The sequence below is a fragment of the Alexandromys fortis genome, unplaced genomic scaffold (genome assembly GCF_014885135.2).
Source record: "Alexandromys fortis isolate MF-2015 unplaced genomic scaffold, M_Fortis_MF-2015_v1.1 scaffold_59, whole genome shotgun sequence".
NCBI lineage: Eukaryota > Metazoa > Chordata > Mammalia > Rodentia > Cricetidae > Alexandromys > Alexandromys fortis.
The window spans coordinates 4,683,336-4,694,290 of NW_026067943.1; the positions used below are offsets into that span (position 1 = coordinate 4,683,336).

Here is a 10,955-nt window from a genome sequence, read left to right on the forward strand (position 1 = left end):
GACACTACGGAAGCTCTAGAAGGTATAATTCGATGCAATGCCTTTTAAAACATAAAAGACGAGGAGCTCACACATTTCCGGATTCTTTCTTGAGACATTAGCTCATTTTCTTGTACAAGATGTCACCAACCCATCAGCTTTGCTCAAGCATCACAAGTATTTACTGCCACCTACAGGTCAAAAGTTTATCTGCTGCTCCTAATGGGGAGAGGCTGGCAGATTTACTCCTACAGAAGTGGGTGCCAAGGTGGGGGTGGGGAGTGTTAATGGGGCTCACTTATCATCTTCAATGATTTATTCAAAAGATTTAATTTTAATGTGTATGAGTAAGTTTTCTGTCCATTTATGTACACGAACCACGCATGTAGTGCCCAAAGAGGCCAGAAGAGGGATTGGGTTTCTGTGTGTAGTCCTGGCTTCCTTGAACTCACTCTGTTGACCAGGCTGGCCTCAAACTCAGAGATCTGCCTGCCTCAGACTCCCAAATTTTGGATTAAAGGTGTGCACCACTGCCTTGCTAGCATTTTTGGTTTCTAAAGACTAGTTTAAAAAACTTTCTTTAAAGGGCTGAAGAGTCAGTTCAGCAGTTGAGGGCACCCAGAGTGCCCAGGTTTGATTCCTAGCACCCACACAGCAGCTCACAACGGTCTATAACCCCAGTTTGAGGGGATCAGACGCCCTCTCCTGGACTCTATAGGCACTGCATGCACATGGTACACAGACATACAGGAGGGCAAAACACCCATTTATATAACAGATAAATCTTGAAAAAAAGCTTTAAAGTAGTCCAGGCAAAAGTATAGTACAGAGACATTTTGATTCAATCTCTTTTTACTTGAAAATTACAGACAGCCAATAACACTGGGAAGGAAACAGCATTTTCTGAGTGTCTACTAAATCAAACCCTTTGGAATACCCACCCACAAACGGACTATCCTGAGGTGATGGAGACCCAGCCATCAGTGCGGGGCATGCAGTTAGATGAGAAGCAGACACCGGAGACTAGGTGTGTTGCATTCTAAAATGCTGTGTTCTTTTGAGTGTGCAACCCTTCTTCCAGTTTCCAGGCAGGGCAGGACTGTCACCGCCATTCTGCAGATGGGCTAACTGAGATTTAGAGACAAAACCCAATTGTACAAGTTCATATAAACAGCTAACAATGCAGAAAAGAATAGGACCTAAGGCTTCTCCTTTTATAGTCACTACTTCCCCATCAAGCTACAGGTTTTGCAAAAACAAACAAAAATAAAACACCCCCAAGCCAGGCGGTGGTGGCGCACGCCTGTAATCCCAGCACTCGGGAGGCAGAGGCAGGCGGATCTCTGTGAGTTCGAGACCAGCCTGGTGTACAAGAGCTAGTTCCAGGACAGGCTCCAAAACCACAGAGAAACCCTGTCTCGAAAAACCACAAAAAAAAGTAAAATAAAATAAAAATAAAACACCCCCAATAAAATATCTCCAAAACAAAACCCCAACACCTGCCACAGGCCTGGGAATGTCACCCCAGTGGCAGAGCACCTCTGATCACACTCTTGGGACTGGGCATGCGGGCACACACCTGTAGCCCCAGCTACTCTGGGGAACACGACTCAGGACCACGTCTCAAAGAAAAATAAAAAACAGAAGGAAAACCTGGGACAGAAAATGTGTATTTACAAACTTTCAACTGCGATAACTTGCTTAGTGTCAGGTTTTACTGGCTATAGGATCTTGACAGGATTTGTTCACTGTGCTGGTCTGAAAGAAAATGTTATCCTGGATACAGGATATTTACAAATGCTTCTCCAGGGATAAGGATGATGCTCAGCTGGAGGGTGCTTCAACCAGTGCGCACCAGGCCCTGGGCTCCAAGCCCAAGACACCCACATTTTCTAACTGAAGTAGAGACACAGGGATGGCATCACGTGCATATGTTTACCTGAGCACATGCATGTGTAGTACACATACACATGTGCAAATGGGACACAGATGTGTCATACTGCTTCAAACACACAATCCTGGTCATGTTAATGAGCTGCACTACCACATTTAAAGTTCGGGTTATGAGACGGGAGACAGCTGAGAGTTCACTTCACATCCACCACAAAGAGTGTTTGTGCTCTCTCTCCCCCTCTCCCCAAATGAAAAAATAAATAAAATAAATGGAAAGACACCACCCTCAGCACCTCACTGTGTTCACCAACATGACTCTTTGGACCTTGCTGTTTAGGATTTTGTTTTATTTTTGTTTTTGAAGATACATTTATTTTGTGTGCATGAGTGTTTTGGTGGCATATACATACATGTATGGCTTCGGGTTCCCTGCAACTGGAGTTACAGATGGCCGTGAGTCACAATGTGCGTGCTGGGAACTGAATTTGAACCCTGTAGAAGAGCAGTCGATACTCTTGGCCATTGAGTCATCTCTCCAGCTTCCTGTTTAAGGCAGTCCTACTATCTGAGCGTGACCGATTAATTCTCAGTCAATCTCCAGTACCCCTCACCTTCCTGAAGCTGGGGAGCCCTCTCGCCCCGTAGCTGTTTCTCTGTTAATTAGCCCCGTCTTAAGCTAAGCAGATGCTCATCCAGCGTCTCAGGGGCTGGGACTGTGGCTCAGGGGTGGCAGTCCTTGCCCCTTTGTTCCATCCATGAATTCCATGGGTTTTAGGACCTCTCTGCCAGGACCCAGGACGAAGCACACTGTATGCCTTACACATACATTACAAGCACACAGATGCATACGTACATGTTATGCATAAAAAGCTCCTCTTATTGCACAACATCACAGAGGGTAAGAGAACTACTGACATATCCATTTCCTGGAAGTTCCTATCTTTCAGCTCACAAAGATCAAATCGAGGCCGTGCTAGCTGAGGTGGCGTGAAGGGCACAGACTCACCGGCTTTTGGAGGCGCCCAGCGATATACAGGTTATTCCAGTTCAGGAGGTCATCGATTAGGGTGCCAGTGGAAATAACCCCGTATTTGATAAGCTGCAAGAGAAGACACGAGCATGACAAGGGGCAAAGCACCAGGCTGCTGCTTCCACAGGCAGAAGCAAGAAGGGCTGAGGTCTTGTCGGGAACAGAACGCTGATCTAACTAACTTAAATACCTATCCTTTGAACCCCGCATCCTGCTGGGCGATGGTGGCACACACCTTTAATCCCTGCACTTGGGAGGCAGAGGCAAATCGATCTCTAAACCTGGTCTACAGAGCAAGTTCTAGGAGAGACAGGACTACATGGAAAAACCCTGTTTCAAAAACAAATAAACAGGGGGCTGGAGAGATGGCTCAGTGGTTAAGAGCACTGACTGCTCTTCCAAAGGTCCTGAGTTCAATTCCCAGCAACCACATGGTGGCTCACAACCATCTGTAATGAGGTTTGGTGCCCTCTTCTGGCCTTCAGGCATACATGCAGAAAGATTATAGTATATATAATAAATAAATAAATAAGTTAAAAAAGCAAAACAAACAAACAAACAAACAAAAAACAAATAAACAACCCCAAAACAAAGAAAACAAAATAAAATACTAAAAAAGAAAACCCATTATCTCTATCAAAACTGCCCAGAGATTTAGTGTCAAGACTGACTTGGCTCCCAAGGTACAGGGAGTGAGGTGGCCAGTATTTGATGTGTGATTGTTAAAGGCAGAACAGCTCTCAGACAGCATCTGCTATCAGTCCTCAAGGCTAGATTCTTCCAATTTCAGAAACGATGATTTAGGTAACACTCTTCATTTGAGAAATAAAAAACTGAGTGTCAGGGGCCAGTAAAAGGGCTCAGTAGGTAAAGCTGCTTGTGGCCAATCCTGATGACCTGAGTTTGACCCTAGAACCCATAAGATGGAAAGAGAGAACGGAATCCTGCCAGTTGTGTCCTGACTGAAACAGACAGACACACACACACACACACACACACACACACACACACACACACACTGTAAATCTTAAAAAGAAATTTGAGATCCAGCAACAGTAAATGACATGTCACTGTGGCGCTGCACCAGCAGATTGAGAGTTTGGTTCTGCAGCTGGGCACAGCAATGCATGCCTCCTAGGTCCTGCATTTGGGCACAGTAATGCATGATGCCTCCTAGGTCCCACAGCTGGGCCCAGTAATGCATGTCCCCTAGGTCCTACAGCTGGGCACAGTAATGCATGCCTCCTAGGTCCTGCAGCTGGCCCAGTAAAGCATGCCCACAGGCCTGCCGTCCCAGAACCCAGGGGAAAGCTGTATTGCTTGAGCCGCAGTGTAGTTTGGGGCCAGCCTGGATAGCAAAGAGTCTCAAATAACAGAAAACCCTAAGGGCTTAACACTTAGAATTGCTGCCTGGTCTTCCCACATTCTTTGCATCACAAAATATTAGGAATTCTTCAATTAAAAGTGCTTACTGGCCTTTTCCCTATGGTGGCGTTCAGTGCTGTTGCCGACTCTTTCAAATGGTAACAATTACAAATAAACCAAAGATGAAAATCCTCTTATCAGTGCTAAGCACATGGAATCACAGAGGAGGCCATTTCCACAATAATTTGTGTAAACCTCCGGTGTGAATTTCCAAGCTTACTTCCTCTTACATGTGTCAACAAGTATTTAAGTAGTCTTCTCAGGCTGCAAATATTTAAAAAGTAGCTAACAAATTACAACTAAAGAGTACAGAACTATGGCACACAAGCGTGCACAGACAGAACTACGGCACAGAAGCGTGCAAACATTCGTTTACTGGCGCTTATGCTGTTGTTTGGAGATTACTAATCAAAGACAGGCTTGGCAGAGTACTAATTATGAAGGAAGAACCAAATGATGCGCTGTACTGCTTCAGAAAAGTGACAGCTCGGCCGCCCCAGGGCCACTGCGGGCCTGGGAGTTCAGGGACTTGCCACCAAGTAGTGGTAGGACCTTAGAAAGTCACTTTCCCTCTCCAAACGGAGGTTTCCTTGACTGCATAGAGCAGGCAGACCGGAAAACCCATGCATATCTGGGCATGGTACTACATGCTTTTATTCCCAGCACTCGGGAGGAAGAGACAGGCAGATCTCTGAGTTCAAGTCCAGTCTGGTCTACAGTATGAGTTCCAGGACAGCCAGAGCTACACAGAGAAACCTTGTCTCAAAGAAAGAAAAGAAAGAAAACAACAATAACAAAATAAAAAGAAAAAAAGAAAAGGGATGGCCTCAAGATTATGAAGACATGACTGCGCAGTCAATCACTTCTCTGCCAAGTTCAGACAGGTCTTCAAACCCTTCTCATGTCGTTACGCTAACCTCCTGGCCTTTACAGCCTGGTCCTTTGACCAATTATAGGATCATTACCTGGGGGCTTGTCAAATATGCAGAATCTCAGGTTCCATCCCAGACCAACTGAATCTGGACCTGCATTTTAACACGATCCCCAGGAGACTCACACACCTGTAAAGGTTAGACTGCCCTAAGCAATTGGCATTAGCATTAGCACAGGCAAACCCAACTCCCTCTCTCTCTCTCTCCCATCTCCCCCGCAGCCCTCTGGGAAACTTGGATGCTTTACTGAGTTAGATCCCTCTCCATGCTGGGGAACAGACCCAGGACCCAGGGAAGTGTTCAGCCACTAAGCTGTATGGCCAGGGCCTTGACTACATAGCAGTTAGACTGGAAGTGTTACATGTATGTAGGGTTCCTGACATAAGACAAATCTGGGAGGTGGGGGTGATCTAAACATCTTACCTATCCTCTAACATGCAACTCTCAAATCCTACCCACCTGGTGACACCAAGAACTTCCCTTCAGTCACCTGACGCCACATGCTCCCAGCACCGGAGAGCTTCTTCACTTCCTGGCAGTCCCCACTCCTCCTAGATGACGTCACTCTATCCTGCTCCACAGTGGCCCTGCTGCTTCTCCATACCTCCCAGACAGCGGTCCTCAAAATGTGAATCCCCACCCAGGACCCACTACTCAGTGCGACCAACAGATTAAAACTTGGGAACTACTTGGCCAAGGTTCAAAAGATAAGTTAAGTCTAGTCACTGACAGCCGTTTCTTATACCCCAGCCACAGCCTGACAGACCAAGACTCTAGCTCTGTCTGTGCCTGGGTTTAAGAAAGCTGGACGGGGTGTGACTGCTTCCTCAGAATGCAGACATATGATCTCACCAGGATTCTCCTGCCAAATTAGAACTGCCCAGTTAGGGCCAGGGCCTCAAGGCTCTTACCTTCCCATCACACATGATCAGTGGGTTGAAGTAGACGCCGGCACCATAGTTATTCTGGACAGAAGAGATGATCCTGGGCCCCAAGAGTTTGAGGAAGGAGTAGTGGCTCCAGTTCTTCTTCAGGTTCTTGGCGTGCCAGGCGACAGGGTCATCTACTGTGAACACCAAGTCTAGCATGGGATTCTGGAAGGCGAAGGGACAAGAAAGGGTTCAGCACTAACACGTAAAGAAAACACTAGAGAAATAATAAAAATTCGTAAAGTGCTACAAAAGTACATGTCATGGTCAGAAGACCCAGGGCTGTCATCAGAAACCCAAGCAGGTCCCACAGAGTAACGCTAACCTGGCTTTCAGCCATGCGGGTGATGAGATCACACACTCACTCACTGTGGGTTGACATACGAAGGATCAATTTATTTCTACAATATCTCACAAGGCAGGTATGTTATCCCAACTGTATAGGAAAGGAGATGAGGGGCCAGGGTGTAGAACCCAAGTGTGGCAGAACCAAGGAGAGATGACTCAGTGGTTAAGAGCATGGCTGCTCTTGTAGAGGATCTTTTATTCCCAACATCCACATGGTGGCTCACAACCATCTATGACTCTAGTTCCAGAGGACTGATGCTTTCTTCTGACTTCTGTGGGCACAAGGCATGCATGTGGTCCACATACAACCACATGGGTTAAAGTACGTATACACATAAATAAACCTTTAAAAAAAATTTAAAAATCATTAGGAAAAAAAAACCCAATAAGCTCTGGAGCCTAGCACTGAAGATAAGACAAATTATGCCTAAACTGACTCTATATAGGAACATCTAATATAGCAACTGGAACAAAGGAACAGGGAGGAAGGACTTTTCTTGGACATGACACATGAGTTCTGAAGAATGTAAGAGGCGCACAGGCTGGAGAAGTAACCCAGGAAGCATGGAAACGGCAGTCGGGTTAGAGGAAACTGCTCCCCAAGGCTGCTCGGCCAGGCGTGCTCCAGGACTTGCAGTCTGAAGCTATGGTAAGAAAACATACTTCTTGTGGTACTGAATGAGACCAGGTTTTTCCCATACTAAAGAATCTTCCAGAGGGAGGAGAGGTTACGAGGAGGAAAATCTGAGAGAGCAACTGGAAGATTCCACCCAAGAAACAAAATGGTGTTATTAAGTAAGGCACTGACAGAGTCGGAGAATACCAGACTTCTTAGCACGAACGTAGAGAATGGAAATTAAGGAGAAAGAAGCACTTTCTAGGAGAGAATCCTAGGTCAGCTCAAAGGAAAACCTCACGGAGTGAGTACAGGACGGCTATCAGGAGGATGAGGGATGCTATGGGTTTCCCACGGTAACCTCAAACCATTGGTGATATTAAGATTTGGAGGTCATGGATAGGACACTATTGTGTGTGTATGTGTGTATAGATGCACAAGTCCGTGTGTTTGCAGGCCAGAGGATGCTGAGTTTGGATAGGGCATTAGTGAGTGTGTGTGTGTTTGCAGGCCAGAGGATGCTGGGTTTGGATAGGGCATGTGTGTGTGTGTGTGTCTGGATGCATGAGTCCGTGTGTTTGCAGGCAGGAGGATACTGGATTTGGATAGGGCACTAGTGTATGTGTGTGTATGTACAGATGCATGAGTCCGTGTGTTTGCAGGCAGGAGGATACTGGATTTGGATAGGGCACTAGTGTATGTGTGTGTATGTACAGATGCATGAGTCCGTGTGTTTGCAGGCAGGAGGATACTGGGTTTGGATAGGGCGTGTGTGTGTGTGTACAGATGCATGAGTCCGTGTGTGTGTGTGTGTGTGTGTGTGTGTGTGTGTGTGTGTACAGATACATGAGTCTGTGTGTTTGCAGGCAGGAGGATGCTGAGTTTTGCTCTCAGGCGCCATCCACTTTTTCTGAGACCATTTCTCACTGGCCTGGAGCTCACCAGTCTAGGCTGGGAGCCAGTGGGCCCCAGCGATCTGTGTCTGCCTCCCTAAGACTAGGATTACAAGTGTGCACCACACTGCCTGGCTGATGGAGAATTGTAAAAAAGTAATTATGATAATACACATGCACAGCCAAGTGAGAGAAAACAGGTGGGAGACAGGAGAGATGCAAGCAATACCAGGAGACAGATCTGGCCAGGTGCGAGACCCAGGGTGCCCAACTGTAATCTGTGCACTGATTTCTGCAGGCCACATTAAGACTTAGGCTGCTCTTCTCCGTCAATTCTGGAAAGCAACAAGGCTCAGTCCTAACTACAGTCTTGTTAGTGTGCTGGGCGGAAGAAATGCACCGTCACCTGCCCCGGTCCTACACCCAGTCCATCAGCTTTCCTAAAGCCCAGGAATCATTTCCTATTTTCTTATCTTCAGTTGTGGCTTTCAAACTTGGCCGTGAGATGTTTTACACACTGATCAAGTCCAAGCCTCATCCTAGGCCAAGGAAATCAACCTGGAGACAAAACCATTTTGTATTTCTAAAAAAAGCGCTGGGAAACTCCAGTGACAAAGGCTGAAGCCACTTATGTTGAATCGGCTTCTTTTCTCCACCACCTCTTCCTAACAGCTCCCGGTTTGAACGGAAGTAGACAGACTACTTATCTTTCTCTGATCCTATCAGTTCAGGCCAGTGGGACGGCTCAGCAGATAGTGAGTGGCCCTTGCTGCCAAACCGAATAAACTGAGCTCAATCTCCCCAGGACCCACGTGGTGCAAGGAAAGAGCCAACTTCCTCAAGTTGTCCTCTGACCTTCAAGTGTACGCTGGTTACGCTTGTGTGCTTGCCACATAACCAACAAGTAAGTAAACGTAAAGGCTAACAAACATATTTACTGGGCGTGGCAGCACGAGCCTTTAATGCCAGCACTGTGAGTTCGAGGCCAGCCTGGAATACATGGTGAGTTCCAGCCAGCTCAGACCTGGAAAACCCTCATGCCGAAGTCACTTTGATAGGATGAACATTTTACTAGTTGGTGCTTGGCGTGTCTGGGGTCCGAGGGGACGGAAGGCACACCCGGGAACCGGCGAAGGTGAGCAGATGCCAGGCCGGTGGCTGGTTGGAAAGGCGCAGGTCTGGGGACTCACCTCCTGGTGTGCATTGGGTCCCGCCTGGCGGTACACCGCGGAGCCGTAGGCGAAGGCCAGGCTCAGGTCCTCGGGGAAGTGAGCCAGGATCCTGCGCAGGCCCACGCCCGAGCTCTGCAGCGCCTGCACCGCCATGGGCGGGCGGGCCGGATGGCTGGCACGCCGGTAGGGTAGAGCGTGCAGCGCCTACACCGAGCTCGCAACTTCGGGTCGTGAGGACCGCGCTTCCACTTGAGCCACGCCCCTCCACGCACGCACGCTCCAGAGCCGGCGACTGGCGGCCTTCTGAGAAGCCGGGGCTCCGTCGCTCCCCCTGGCGGTTGGAGGAGCACGCTACAGTCCCAGCCTGGGACTGCACGCTAACCTGCTATAAAGCCTTGCAAATGCTTTGTAGATTCAAACTAGGAACGATTTATTTATTTATTTATTTGTTATGTATACAGTCTTCCGCCTGCACGCCAGAAGAGGGCACCAAATTTCACTATAGATGGCTGTGAATCATGGCGTAGCTGCTGGAAATTGAAGTCAGGATTTTGAGAGAGCCGCCAGTGCTCTTAACCTGAGTCATCTCTCCAGCTTCCCCCCACATCCCCTCCACCTTTTTTTTTTGTATTTTCCACGAATGATTTTTAAATCATGAGTATATTACATAAGTGGTTTTGTTGTTGTTGCTTTGTTTTCTGTTTTGTTTTTTCTTTTTGAGATGGTCAAACTGTGCAACTGGCCTGGAATTTGCCATGTAGCCCAGGCTGGCCTCTAACTCACAGCCATTCACCTGCCTCTGTCTCCCAAGAGCTGGGATAAAGACACGGGCTACCACATTCACAATATTGTGCAGCTATCATCTCTAACTCTAAGTTGTAGGAGATTTTTAAGATTTAGAAAAAAAAAATTAAAACATGCCCACTCCACCACCAGGATATTGTGATAGTTAGAAACTGGCCATGGCTTCTTCACACGAAAAGACCTTTCAAGTCTGATAACAGATAAAATGCTTCACAAAAGGAAACACATTGGGCAAACATTCCCTCCTCTTTACGTTCAATTTTAGGATCAGAGAACAGTCCCTGCACCTTAGGGGATGGTCTCACAAAGGCTCTTCAATTTACATGTCTTCTCTGCAGAAAATGGGATTTCTTTACACCATGAGAGAAATTTGCTCAAGACGGCAGGAGCCTTCAGGACACGGCTGAGCTCCCAGACCATTTGCAAACTGTACTTTCTTTTTTACCTTGCCTCTCAAAGATCAGTTCGACCTCCTGCATTCCAAATTAATTGTGGAGCCAAGGCGGGAGGGTGGTGAGTCTCAGCAAGCTTTGACTGCATAGTGAGTTTTAGGTTGAACTGAGAAATTCTGAAATTTTAGGTTGAACTGAGAAATTCTGAAAGATCTTGCTGTAGAAAGAAAATGGCAACGAACTAGTAGGATTGGGTGGGGAGACTCAGCACTAGGGAGACTGTCTAGCGTGTTCAAAGCCCTGAGCTGCCTCCCAATCACAGTAAATGACACCATGTCAGCCAATGGGGCTGGGAATGTGGCTCAGCGGTCAAGTTCCCAGCACCCACTCGGTGGCTTACAACCGTCTGTTACTCCAGCTCCAGGAGCTCTCGTATCTGATGCCTCCTTCTGAGCTCTGAGGGCACCAGCCATGCACATTACATACATACATACATACATACATACATACATAATGTGATCATTCATACACATAAAATAAAC

The 10,955-nt window shown here is 47.2% G+C and overlaps 1 protein-coding gene across 4 annotated transcripts in view; it reads right to left on the minus strand.

Annotated features, from left to right (window-relative positions):
- The window catches only part of Tamm41 (TAM41 mitochondrial translocator assembly and maintenance homolog), a 32,946-nt gene extending 23,468 nt beyond the window's left edge, over positions 1–9,478 (minus strand). For 3 of the 4 annotated variants that reach the window (XR_007592928.1, XM_050148600.1, XM_050148602.1), the window contains exons 1-3: positions 9,236–9,478; positions 6,171–6,353; positions 2,879–2,971 (exon numbers count right to left, since the gene is read on the minus strand). Coding sequence is in view for 2 of the 4 variants with exons in the window: in XM_050148600.1 (XP_050004557.1) it covers positions 2,879–2,971; positions 6,171–6,353; positions 9,236–9,370 (411 nt within the window). In the remaining 2 variants the exon portion in view is untranslated. Of the gene's footprint in view, positions 1–2,878; positions 2,972–5,292; positions 5,389–6,170; positions 6,354–9,235 lie in introns of those variants that run through there. The other variant, XM_050148603.1, reaches the window with a different exon arrangement.
- Between the last annotated feature and the right edge of the window lie 1,477 nt (positions 9,479–10,955).